This window comes from Camelus bactrianus, chromosome 3 (assembly GCF_048773025.1).
Source record: "Camelus bactrianus isolate YW-2024 breed Bactrian camel chromosome 3, ASM4877302v1, whole genome shotgun sequence".
NCBI lineage: Eukaryota > Metazoa > Chordata > Mammalia > Artiodactyla > Camelidae > Camelus > Camelus bactrianus.
This window is the reverse complement of record NC_133541.1, coordinates 32,022,377-32,036,287: the sequence shown is the minus strand read 5'-3', so window position 1 is coordinate 32,036,287 and position 13,911 is coordinate 32,022,377. Positions and strand designations below refer to the sequence as shown.

At 38.7% G+C, this 13,911-nt stretch overlaps 1 protein-coding gene and 1 pseudogene across 3 annotated transcripts in view; both read left to right on the top strand.

Moving 5' to 3' along the window:
- PAIP1 (poly(A) binding protein interacting protein 1) overlaps positions 1-10,148 on the top strand; it is a 29,251-nt gene extending 19,103 nt beyond the window's left edge. For all 3 annotated transcript variants that reach the window (XM_074357799.1, XM_074357786.1, XM_074357795.1), the window contains exons 8-11: positions 2,223-2,340; positions 3,104-3,158; positions 7,714-7,807; positions 8,959-10,148. In XM_074357799.1, coding sequence (XP_074213900.1) covers positions 2,223-2,340; positions 3,104-3,158; positions 7,714-7,807; positions 8,959-9,052 — 361 coding nt within the window. In that variant the 3' untranslated portion in view covers positions 9,053-10,148. The remainder of the gene's footprint in view (positions 1-2,222; positions 2,341-3,103; positions 3,159-7,713; positions 7,808-8,958) is intronic.
- LOC123620040 (phosphoglycerate mutase 1-like) lies at positions 6-1,591 on the top strand (annotated as a pseudogene).
- Positions 10,149-13,911: the final 3,763 nt, after the last annotated feature.

The following is a 13,911-nucleotide window of genomic DNA, read 5'->3' as shown; positions in this document are numbered from 1 at the left end:
GGAAAAGAGCTAATGTAGATAGCCAGTAAATCTCAATTCCTTGCTTTTTTCTTTGGAGGTTGTTTTTAATATGCTATACTCATCAGAATAATTAATCTTTGTAGACCTACAGAAATATTTTACCTATGGCTTCTGCTTACCTAGCCATTTTTTCTTTTATTACCTTTATAAATTGAAAAAGTTAAGATATTCCTATAGTAATAAGAGTCCACTGAAAAATAAAATGATTCAGACTTTGAGTAAATATTTGGGTAAAGATACTGTTAAGTCCAGTTGGAGTATAAAAATGTTTGCAGGATCACACTGCCTTAAGAACAATATATAGTCAGAGTTACATGGAACAAATTTCAAGGCTGTTTAAAAAAAAGAAAGGCGGCAAGAGCTGGGCAGTGGGGTGCGAGTACATAGGTGGGACCCTGGGACCTGGCTGTGACTCCAGAATCTTGGTGAGCCCCAGTCTACACAGCACCTCAAGCCGCCGCCATGGCCACCTGCAGGCTGGTGCTGATCTGGCACACAGCACTTGGAACCTGGAAGCTGCTTCAGTGGGTGGTCCAGTGTCGATCTGAGCTGGGCAGGGCATGTGCAGGTTCTGAGAGATGCTATGAGTTTGACATCTGCTACACTTCAGTGCAGAAGAGAACAATTCGGACCCTCTGGAAAATGCTGGATGCCATTGACCAAATGTGGCCGCCAATGGTGAGAACTTGGCACCTCAATGAGCGGCACTACAGGGGTCTGACTGGCCTCAGTAAAGCAGAAACTGCTGCCATGCAGAGCAAGGCCCTGGTAAAGATTTGGAGGGGCTTCTTTAAAGTTGCACTATCTCCAGTGGAGCCCAGTTATTCCTTCCACAGCAACAGCAGTGAGGATTGCAGACCTCACTGAAGATCAGCTACCCTCCTATAAGAGTCTTAAAGGATACTGTTGCTAAAGCTCTGTCCTTTTGGAAAGAAGCTGTTCCCCAGATAAAGGAAGGGAAAATGGCACTGATTGCTGTAGCTCATGGCAACAGCCTTCTGAGGGTATTGTCAAGCATCTGGAGGGTCTCTCTGAAGAGGCTGTCCTGGAGTTGAGCCTGCTACCTGGCATTCCCATTGTCTATGAACTGGAAGAGTTTGAAGCCCATCAAGCAGTTCCTAGGGAATGAGGAGACCATGCATAATTCCACGGAGGCTGTGGCTGCCCAGAGCAAGACTAAGAAGTGAGGGCGAGCAGCAGGCAACTCCGATCCCATTCCTCTGCACTTTTTCCCTCCACATGTCACACTGACCACATCTGTAGGCATCTTAATTTGGAGCTGCAGATGGGGTCTGGTGGCTCCCGATTTCGTATTAGCCATTTTTTCTCTTGCACCCCTTCTTATAATCTAGTCAGAATGGCACCTCTGGGGCATGGTCCTCAGTCCAAAGCCAAAGGAAGACTTGTCAAAGAGGTTAGAGAGGCAGTAACTCAGGGGGGTTTGCTTATGTTTTATTACTAAAGATCTGCTTGAGTAGGGGATACGGAGGAACCATAGTGAGACATGACCATTGAGGAGAGGCTAGAGAGTCTATTTCTGTTCAGTTCTGTAGTATTCTGTGTTCAGGTGACTGACTCAGGATGGGCTCTAGTCGTTCCAGTGGAAGATGAGTAACTTGTGTGGCGATTCAAGCAAATAGTTCTCCCTGGCTCCAGAAGATTGGGATCAATCCTGAATGTTTACATGTTGCATGTACTTTTACAAATATATAATTAAAAAAGAAAAAAAAACCTTTGGGGTTTCTAGTGATGGTTGAAATATTCCCACATGTGGTCGCCAGATAATAAGCCATTACCTTACACCAACATGGTATAAGCTCCTTGACCTCTAAGGTGTAGGAGTTCATCCTGTTGTGTGTTTTAGAATCCCTCCCTGTCTTGTTTTCTGGCAGTGGAATACCTCTTCATCACATCCAGGTGTGTTTCAGTGTGCCTAACTTCTAAATCATGTTCCCATTGGCTTGGCCCAGTACTCACTGAGCATAACTGTACTAAATCTTTTTCCAAATCAGTATAATAGAAGAGTGATGTGCAATTTAAAAAAAGGCAAATTTGTTTCTAGACATTATAGGAAATGTCTAGAAAATCTAAGCACTAGATATACATGTTTAAACTTGAAACAAAATTTTAGGCATCTAGTATTTTAAAGCATGACAGCACGTACTCACTCATTTTAACTCATTTTCAACTTTCGTCTGCAGAGATGTAAAACAGATGCTCCTGAAGCTTGTAGAACTTCGGTCAAGTAACTGGGGGAGAGTCCATGTAACCTCAACATACAGAGAAGCAACACCTGAAAATGATCCTAATTATTTTATGGTATGCCAGTTTTTACATTTTAAATTTTGCTGTTGCCCTGAATTCAGTTTTGGAAATTTCTATGTAAGTTACATAAAGCTGTTCTCAGAACTTAATACCTAATAACTCTTCACTGGCTTAGGGTCACATGACAGCCAGCAGACCAGGCCAACAGGAGGAGAAACATGAATTCCTCAGTGAAAAAGGATGGACTAGAGAAAGATCCATCCAGTGGTGAGGGAAATTAGTAAGGCTTGGACTTGGGTGGGCGTAGGGATTCCACAAAGCAGTTTTTCCAGAGAATTCATAATCAAAGGCCCGTGTCAAACTTTTCCTTTGCATGTGGTAGTAAAAGTAAATTAAGAAAATAGTTACCCAGGCCAGTGATGTCCTGAAGCTCTCAATAGGACCAAACATAAAGCCACTATGGAGGAATGCTCCTACAACCTCGGTCTTGGAAATTCTTAAAATAAAATACTGTGGGGAGTGGAGAACCACAACTGAAAATCAGCTGACACTGAATCACAATGCATAGCTCAGCAAGTCACCATGAGTTTGACAGGCAGTAGACAGCAGGATGAGAACCACAGGAACTTGACGTAATAGAAATCTGAAGACTGTAGACTTTCCCAATGAAATGAAAATTCATTTCTGAACGGAAGGAAGTTTTTTGCTTGTTCTTGTATTATCAGGTGCAGATGAGTGACGTCAGCCATGCTTTATTTAGTGCGGTTTAATAAGTCAACTCTGAAATGGTTACATATTTTTATCACTCTGATCCTAGAATGAACCGACATTTTATACATCTGATGGTGTTCCTTTCACTGCAGCTGATCCAGGTATGTTGGCTCAGTCATTTTCCTCCATTTTTTGGTCAGATAGTAAACTACAGAAAACCATACCCTCACGGGCACAAAGTTGCAGTTCTCTGAAGAGTGCACATCATTCTTAAATTTAGGGTAAAGATTTGTCTCACTGAGAATAGTCCTTCAGTTACCACTTAGAACTGTTTCAAATGGAACATCTGAGTCAGTGTAGTGTCTTGTCACCCTAACAGTGAAGGATTGGAAGAATTCCTCAATTAAAAGAAAGCATTTTTATATTTCCTCTAATATTTTGTTTTTAAACTCAAACTTTCAGGTGGTTAGAAGGGAAGAGGAGGAAGCACAGTGTGCTGTATAGTCAGCGGCTTTTATTGGTGTTGGTTAATACTTACAGATACTAATGGATTTTATTAATACTTGGTCAAAAATTAATTAAAATCTAAATCTCTGCAGCCTTCGCCTTCCAGAAAAGGATCACTTACAGAATGATTGCTTTAGTTGTGATAAATAGAACTGCAGTGTGAGCAAATTTTCCCACTTGGTACAAAATTATAGCCAGCTTGTCAGAATTTTTCTGTTTGTTTCCTCTAGATAGTGGACACTGCCTGTTGTATGTCTCTAGCACAAAGGAGGTGGAAAGAAGGACTGCTTAACTTTTCAATTTAAAATTATGAAACATTAAAAAAAAATTTAAGAACCACAGAAAACTGGCCTATTGATTTACTGTCAAGAATAAACCAATTTCATTTTTCCATATCAATATACGCTTTGGGTCTTTTCAAAGAAATAAAACCCTGTAGATAACATTAAACCATTCTCTGTTCTTAACTGATCCTTAACTGAGTCCTTCCATCGCTTCCCTCCCAGAGGTAATTACCATCCTGAAGTTGGTGTCATTGTGCTGTCATTTTTACTTCCATATGTCTGTAAACAATAGGTATTATACACAGAACTAACCTCTGTGATACGTTACTGTGCACATGTTTTTTGCCACTTACTTTTTATTCAATATTTTGATATTTATCCATGTTGATGCATACATAGCTTTAGTTGATTCATTTTAAATGCAAAATGGTGTCTTACTCAGAGTAAACCACAATTTATAGGTACCTACATTTATGGGTGGTCAGGTAGTTCACACTTGTTAATACTCACAGTGCTGTGCAAACATCTTTAAGAATCTTTGTGCACATGCAGGAGTTTCTTTGGAGTAAGGAAATAGAATTATTACATTATAGGCTTTGTGCATCTTCAGCTTCATTATGTGTTGCTGAACTGCTTTCCAGCATGATTATACCACTTAATATTCCCACCAGCAGCTTGTGAAGGTTCCTGTTTTCTGTTGTTGGCAACACTTACATGAACCAGACCTATTTTTTTGTCAGTCTGTTTGTATGAAATTGTAAACTTTTATTTCCTGACTAGTGATAGTGAATTTCTTTTCATGTTTCTATTGACTTCCTGATTTTTTTCCTTTGAGAATCACCTGTTTGCATCCCTTGCCTATATTTCTATTGGATCATTTGTCTTCTTGATTTGTAATGACTTACTTGATCTAGAAGGTGATCCTCAGTTTATCCCAGTATGTGCTGTCTTTCCATTTTATTTCCTGACACGTAGAAGCCTTGAGTGTTAATGCAAACTAAATGTATCTGTCTTGTTTGTGCTCTGTGACTGTTCCCTTACTATGATCAAATTCTATTTTCTTCTAAACTTCGTTGCTTTTTATATTTAGATCTTTACTCTATCTGGCTAGTTTTTATATGTGGGATATGGTAGAAACTAAATATTCCATAGTCACTTGTCTTTGCAACAGGTCTTCCTTCCTTTCTTGGATAAAATGTCCCTCTGTTGTGTACTATGTAACTTCCTATAAATTTGTCTTATTCCTGTGTCTGTGCAGATGGATCTTTTTATCTGTCTCGACACCAATACCACATTCTTAATTATTCTTACCTTACCAGACACTAAGATTTCAGTAAGACAAATTTTCCTTCTTCCCTTATTCTTTGAAGTTACTGTGATTCATTTTGGTTTTTTGTTCATCTTTGTCTAATCTTTTTCTTTCTAGTGACTGTTTTGTTTATAGAAATCCAGTTTGGCTTTCAATTTGAATTGTTTCTGCATTTTGTTCAAAGTATCTTGATCTTAAAGTTTCAAGTCCCTTTTTTCTCATTCTAAACATGCTTGTTTTTGTTTCATATTTTTGTTCTCTTAATTCTAACTCTGCTGTTATTTCTAATTATACACAAAATTGTTTCTTTATGTTGTGATCTTTTTTTGGAATCATATTTAAGTGTCTTAAATTTTTTTTGAAGTAATTTCAAACTTATGGTAAAGTTACAGAAGTAAAAACTGTACGAAGAACATCCATCTGCCTTTTACTCAGATGTACCTTTTGTTAACATTTATCCATTTATCCAGCTTACTCCATTTATCACTGTTCTCTCCATGCTCACGTTTTTCTAAACCATTTGAAGTTAACGTGGCCTTTTATGACTGCTCCAGTGTTTTAACTGCCTGTTTTTCTTTGTGAAAACTCCTTGTGGCTTGGATTATAGGAATGTCTATCCAAAATGGGGTTTATATTTGCTTGTGTCAGGAGCCACAGGAGTAACACTGGCTTGGAAAAAGTTTCTGTTTTCTTGTCATGAGGATTCTTTATATAGACAGAAATTTGAAGTGCAGGTCCATTGTTACAAATTCTCTGGGGAACCAGTTTCTTTAGAGCACTTCTGTCCTCGCTCCAAACCCAGGCGGACACGTCCAGGCTTCTTTGCCATCTGCCTTTGCCACCTCGGGGTATTGTTTGTTTTTTTTCCTTACACACTTTTTTTGTGGTGGTGGTGGTGGGGCGGGGTATTTAGGGTTTTTGAGGCGGGGGGCAGTTAGGTTTATTTATTTATTTTTAAATGGAGGTCTTGGGAATTGAACCCAGGACCTTGTACATGCTAAGCACATGCTCTACCACTGTGCTATACCCTCCCCCTAGGTTTATTTTTTAACAAAAATACTGGGGATTGAACCCAGGACATTGTGCTTGCTAAGCACGCACTCTGTGACTGAGTTGTATCCTCCTTGTTTTTTCTTGATCTACCTTTTGCTTGAGATACTAGCCCTCTGAATGTCCCAGGTTTGTGTGGGTGAGATGGATGTGGGGCATGAATTCCGTCTCCTTGTTTCACACGGGCCCAAGACTTTGCTTTCTGACCTTTGGGTTTTAAAATCCAAGCCCCTTTGTTACTTAAGACCCCGTGGTCTACTAGCCTCCCAGCTGTAGTAGTTATGTATGGCTTTCAGTTATGTCATCTAGTGACTTTTTTTTTAAACTCGTTTGTACATTTAAAAGAATGTCTTATCTGTGCCTTGAGCATTTGTGGCAGGAAGGTTTGGAAGGTTTTATAGTTAAACTTCAAATTGCCAAGATTGGATGTCAAAATATCGCCAAGCCTTTAGGGTGGAATTATTTTTATGGAGAGTAACAATCTTGGAAAAACATGGTCTCTACTCTGTTTAATTTAATTATATTATCCTCTTGAAATTTGAGGTAGCTGTTATTCCCAAGAAACTAATTGTAGGTAACTACTTTTAATATATACTGACCCATTTTATTATTCAGAGGTAAGGACTCCATACACACATACCAATCTTAAAAGATACTCAGTAACACTGCCTAAGTCAGTTGGCAGGTGGAGAGCTGTAATATCACCTGTTTGCTGTAGAAGAGCCCATCCAAGGGAGAGCTGATGTTGCTGAAACATTTATCAGGTAGCTACCTTCCAGCTGTCTCTGCGGAGAGGGAAGGAAAGAAAATCCCCTGTGCTCGAAACATTTGCTAGGTTAGCCTCCTCTGCTTGAGAAACTTGGACCAATGATGGCTCTTATCTGGTAGCCGAATAGCTCACTGTATCTCTTAGGAGTAATGGGGGAGCCAGAAACTAGGAGGTTTGATTGAAATCCCTCCTCGTGAAGGAAAAACAGTAGTATGGAAGAAACATGTTCTTCCCCAACAAGTTAGGACAATACTTGGTCTGATGGAAAGCAGCAGTAGAAATTATAAACAGCATACACATTGGCTGTGAAGTGTACTCTGGTATATTCATAGTGGCTTTGATTTCCAACCTATATTTAGAGGAATATTAAATGGACACTTGACCCAGAACAACATATTTGAACCGCACAGGTCTATTTATATGTGAATTTTTTCTACAGTATACATGGGGTTAGTTGTACTACAGTACCACATGGGGTTAGTTGAATCCACAGATAGAGGAACTGCACATAAGGAGGGCTGAGTAAGTGAAACACGGATTTTCAGTTGTATGGAGGGTCAGTCGCCCTAACCCCCATGTTGTTAAAGGGTCAGTGTATAATTCATGAGTATGTGATGGTGGGGGAGATAAAGCAAGCCAATTAGAATGTAAATTTTGTAAAAGCAATCCCTAAATATGTAATCAGAACCTGGCTGCTAATGAAACATTGGATCTACTCAGACTCATAACATAAAAAAAATTTTAGTGGCCATTTCATATGAATTTTTTTCAGCATTAAAATTTATTTATTTTTTTAGATTACCAAGAGAAATATCAAGAGCTACTTGAAAGAGAAGACTTTTTTCCAGATTATGAAGAAAATGGAACAGATTTATCGGGGGCTGGTGATCCGTAAGTTCTCGTTAGCTACTTTCATTGTGAAATTTGTGGCCAGAGTTTAGGAGTTTAGAAAAGAAAAGATGATGAGTGTGCATTCTTATTTGATGGTGTTATAGTGGTATATGAGTAGTAGTTATTTACCAAAAATTTCAGAAAATCATATTAGGAAACACTATGATTCTGAAAATTTATATATAGTTGGAGTTAAAAACTACTAATGGAGCATATTGAAGCTATGAGTTTTTATAAAATAAGGTACTTTTATTATGCCTAACACTTTAAATAAGTGGCTCAAATACTGTAATATCTTGGGCAAGTTCTGTGCCTGTTTCTCCATCTATTAAATAGGAATAGTAGTACCCCTCGAATTTTTTTGAGAACTAAATGAGATACATAAATACTTGGAACAGCCTTCTGGTACAAGTAAAAAGCTCAAATCTTAGTTGTTAAAGGAGTTAAAATGAAAACAAAACTATATAAAAATATTTGGGCTGATAGGAATATGTAAATTAGTCTCGTCACCTGCCATTCTTTGTAATATTACTCATTTATCATTAGATTGTGCTACATTTTGTATATGGAAGGGCCAAGAACTTTTGAGGTTTAGTCCCAGTTCTGTTAAGAATTCATGTGAATTTGGACAGGCTACTTAGATTCTAGTCTTCATAAGTGTGTGCTGTAGGTTTAAAAAAAAAAAAAAAAGAACCACATTCTGTCTCCAACTAGTGACATTTTAATTATATCAGTGTAAGATTTTCTAATGTTGCTATACCTTTATATACTAGTTTTAATAGAAGAAAAAAATACAGGGCAGTGCTTCCAAGCACAGTTAGGAAAGTTCAACCCTGCTGAGTGTACCATTGGAAATTGAAGTTGTCCTTGGCATTGAATTTCAGGTTATCCTGTAAGGTTTTGCTTGGTAAGCGTTATATTTTCTTTGCCCTAATGAACTTGTGGCATTTCAACACATGCCCTGCACTAGAAATGGGACAGGAACAAAGAGAAAAAGACCTATCAGCAGTTGGTAGGATTGGCAAGATAGTTTTGTCACATATGTAGGTGGAAAGGGTTATGGGGGTGGGGAGACACACACCATGCTTTGTGGCTTAGCATCTTAGACATTTTCTGAATTGTAAAACATTACATCTTTGCTTCTTTCACAGATATTTGGATGATATTGATGATGAGATGGACCCAGAGATAGAAGAAGCTTATGAAAAGTTTTGTTTGGAATCAGAGCGTAAGCGAAAACAATAAAATTAAATTTCAGCGTATCAGTTTTATAAAGCAGTTTAGGTTATGGTGATTTAGCAGAACACAGGAAAGCAAGAAAATGTGTCACACTTATACCAAATTAAGGATGTTGAGTTATGTTACTAATGTATGCAACTTTAATTTTGTTTAACACTCTGCCAAAATAAACTTTATTCCCTATAACTTAAAATGTGTATATATATATAATAGTTTATTATGTACAGTTAATTCCACTGTTTTGGGCTGCAATAAAATTGATTTTGAAATAAATGAGATGTTGAAAATAAATTTTGCTAGCTGGGTTAGAAGCTTATCCTTTAAATTCTACTTTTCTTGAGGTAAAGTCCTAGCCTGGAAATACATATTACTGCAAAATGTAGCATTCTTTTTTTAGATATGAGTATTATAGCTTTCATTTAGTTTTACGTTTATAGTGTTTCAATGAATTGAGTTTCAAATATGAATTGCTATCATGAATATCTTTAGCACTGAAGTCTTAGAATATATCGTTAACAACTGATTTACATATCCAGATGCTGTTTGATACCAAGGGCTTTTAAAAACGGCATTAAAAAAAAAACCTTAGAACTCCCAACTAAACCATGATTCTTCACTGAGGATTTATTGCAATTCTAGAATTGTTTGGTTTTTTCACTTAACCTCATTACCTTAAAGCCTAGAACACTATTCTGCTTTATTTATATAACTTTCTCACTTTCGTTTTATAGCTTGAGTTGCATTGACTTTTTTACTAGAGAATTTTACTAGATCTTTGTCACTCAAGTTTTCATCTGCTTTATAATTGATACACCTTGAGAATCACTTTTCTAATACTTATACAATAATGTGGTACCACCTCAGCCCTGAGTAATATTTTTACCTAATGTCAAATCTTTTTCCAACTAACTAAAACTTAATGTACAAAAGGATTGCTTGTAAATATGCATGTAAATAGTTCTGTTAATAACCCACTGTTTTACATTTGGTACATTTGTGTCTGCTAATACAGTTAGCTTTCTCACTTTTCTGCTTGTTTGTTTCAGTCTGGATTAAAGTTAGACTTTGAAAATAAAATTTAAATAGTTTTGTTTCCTCTTAAGTTTTTGGAGTGGTATCCTGGTATTTTAAAGAATTTCTGTTGGACTTTTTTACATGACACCATAAAGTTATTTTGTAAGACTGAAACCAGAGAAGCTATGCTAGAGTAGAAGAAACTATTCAATGTCTGTTGAATAAGAATTTCAATGACAAATACATCTACTTGGAAAAACTAGCAAATATAAAACAAAACTTTTAGTATCCTTGTTGTAAAGAAGGGAAATACATATGTAATTGGGGTTTTTGCAACTTGTAATAGTCAGAATTCTTTTTTTCAAAATGGCTCCTAACATGGTGGCTGTTGCCTTAATCTGCAGTTCTCCAAAGACTCTGCTCACTGTAATCTCAGGAAGGGGGTGGAAGGAAGGGGCCAGCCATTAGACCCAGCCAAGTATATGCTAACTGAATATACTTAAATTCTAGCAATTTCTCTGTAAAATAACCACCCAGTTTTATCTACTAGCTCATTGTCACCAACTACTGCTATACTCACAACAGCTATGAACAGGATCAGTATATGTTCCAGTTTACTAGTGCTAGTGAAGTAACCACCCAGAGTAAGCGTGCTCAAACAGTAAGCATTCTGTTATACTCTGGCTCAGGAATTTGGACAGGAGCACAATAGAGTTGGCTTTTCTCCACCCTTCAGCGTTTGAGCCTCAGGGTGGCTTGAACAGCCAACAGCTGGAATCATCTAGAGTTATCTTTACTCCTACTCACATGGCTGGTGACTGGGCTGAGAAGACTTGAAGCCATCATTTGACCAGAACCACCTACACATGGCTTGTCTATATGGCTTGGATTCTCACAACGTGTCAGCTGGATTTTGAGAGAGGGCATTGCAGAAGACCCAGGAAGAAGCTGCATTTGGAAGCTGCACACAGCGTTACTTCCACTAGAGTCTCTTGGTTGTAAGTGGGTTGCTGTAAAGCCCTTCAAGGATTGTGTAGATGTGTTTTAAAACTGCAGCAGTATGTACTGAAAGCAAGAGTTGGTCTTGTGCCACAGCTGTTGGCCTTAGGGTTGCCCTAGCTTCAACAGAAACATGGGCCAGTCAGCCTTTTGTCAGAGGGATTATTAGTACAGGTCTTCAGTGAGCAAGGAAACAAAGGTTGCAGCGAATGTCAGTCTTGTGCCTGGTAACACAGTGCAAGTACTAGTCTGAGCCCGGCAGTCGTGTCATTGACTCAGACCCTCAGCCAGACTACCAGGACCACATCTGTACCGGAATATGTTGGGTGAGGTACGTGAGGTGTGAGGCAGAATATACACCATGGGGGACTGTTGGGTATGTCCATAAGAGGGTGTTAGAAAGAAACTATTACAGGATTTGGGCTTTGATTACATAACTTGGGAGAGGGTCTAAAAAACTGGAGGTTCACTTTAGCCTGGATGCTGTCAGAAAGGAGGGGCAATTCTATGGTTACGTATTTCACTCAATCTTATTTATAGGGAGGACAAGAGGGCATGGATTAAGTTTTAATTTTTTTTTAATCTTACATTTATTGAGAGAGGATGCTTGGTATGGAAGAGTAAAAACCTGTCCAAGACTGAAGGACTGGAAATCAGCTCAAACTGGAAAAGAAAGTAGCCCTGCCTGTTAACTGGGCTGGGAGGACAGACAGATAAAGCCAGCTGCAAATTTAATAGGAAACATTTTCCCCGAAGGTCATGTGGCTATAAAGTGCCATCATGATCCCCTCTTTGTGTGACCACTGCTTTGTTACCAATGATGCCTCCAGACCTGCTTTGCTGTCCTTACCCATCTTTTACTGGGGATCCCAGTTGCTAAACTGCCCTCACCTCATGATAGCACCCAGTCCCTAGTTAATCCCTGCTTCTAATTCTGCTGCAGAAACTGCATCCAGTCCCAGAACTGGACTCTCTTCCCTTAGAACTTCCTCAGAATTCTTCAGCAGGAACCCAAACCTTACAAAGGTGGTGCCCTCCTCCCCCTGTGGAAAGCACACTTCGTGTTTCTCTGGAGTGTGCTTCCTTGTTTACAAGTCAAATATTTTGTCAGACTGCAGGCTTGAGTCTGGTGGTCCTTGGCTGACTAAATATTAGCAGATGTATTGTGTCAGCCTGGCAGAATGCCAGCCCTGGATGAACCTGATGCTGCTGCTGCATCCAGACAGCTGGAGGTCATGTTTCTGGTAGGTTTGTGCTACTGCAGTCATAGCCAGCCCCTGGCTGTCAGTGCTGCCAATAATCTTTGTGTTTCTTCATTCTCCTGTTTAACTATTTCAAACCCTCTCCACTCCGTGTGCCCCTTTATCCCCTAACTGATGATGTGCTTCACAGGAAAAAAAAAAAAGCCACCAGACATGTGTACAAAAATGCATCTGCATGCACTTCACCCCTCCTCTTCCTGTGTGGGAAGTATCTCTCTTCCTACTAAAGATCAGTTACTGAACATGTGCTTGAATACCATGCCTTCTCACTCTCATGAACTATTGTTACTTGATCTGTAGTTAAATTTTTTTCTCCATTGACCCTTTGCATGGGCTGTTGAACATGCCATTCCTATCATTAAAAGAAATCCGGCCCTCATACTTCTCTCCAACTGCAGTCCTGTCTCTGCTTCCTAGTCAGACTTCTGAAGTGTTATCCCATTTTTCCATTTCCTTACCTCCTATTTATTCTCCTAACCCACTACAGCTTCTGTCACCAGTGACATCCATGTCATTAAATTGAGTAAACACTTCAGTCTTTAGCTTGTTCTCTAGGCAATATCTGGCATTGTCAAGTGACATCAAAACATCTAGGCATCTACAATACAGTAGCTTGCTTTTCCAGCTTTATACTCTTTCTCAGTGTTTTTTTGGATTCTCTTCCCTTACCCTAATCTGTAAGTACCAGTGCTCCTCAAAGCTCAGTCCTAAGCATTCTTTTCTCATGTCACAATATCCTTGGACTATTTCATCTTCTGAAGTTTCAGTTAGCAGCTATCACCACTGACCTCCAGATTTATTTCTAATCTCCTGTTCTAGATCTTTGCTAACTTGTCATTTCCACCAGGAGGACTCATAAAATTTAAGTCACACTGTTCTCTAAATTTGCACTTCTCACAAATCCCTCCCATTGACAGCACTGCCACCTCTCCATTTGCCCCAACCAGAAACCCTGGAACTGTTAACTTCCACTGTTAAATCATCCCAAGACTATAGAGTCTACCTAAATATATCTTGGAGCTATGCTCTCCACTCTCACTGTGCAGTCTTGAGTTTGAACTACCATCATCTGTTGTGTTTTCAAAAGCCTTCTACTAGGCTCCACACATCTTCTCTTGCATCCTACAGTCTATTCTCCATTTGGTAGTTCCAGGAATCTTTCTAATATACAAAAAGCACCACAAAACCTCTCTGTAGTTAGAACTTTTATATAGGAGATTCTTAGTAAAGGGGAAGAAAGAAGGATAGGACCTAAATTAGCACTGTGTAATAAAACTGATAGTACAGTTCAATGAATAAAAACATTGTCTGAGGATGCCCTAATTACACTTTACATACGATTGAGGTCAATTTGCATATCGGACTTTTAAAAATGGAGATAAATTTAAGGAGTTATATTCCTGCCCATTCCTCGATGCTGCCATATTTGCTTTAAGCCCTTATAATAGTTTACCATTGCTTTTAAGACAAAATCCGTAATTCATAAATCTGTACTATCTCTAAAGCCCCATTTTAGGCTTCTCTCCCCTAAGAGATCTTTAATCATTTTTAAACCAAACTTTCCTTCAGTCCATTTAAGGGACCAGATCT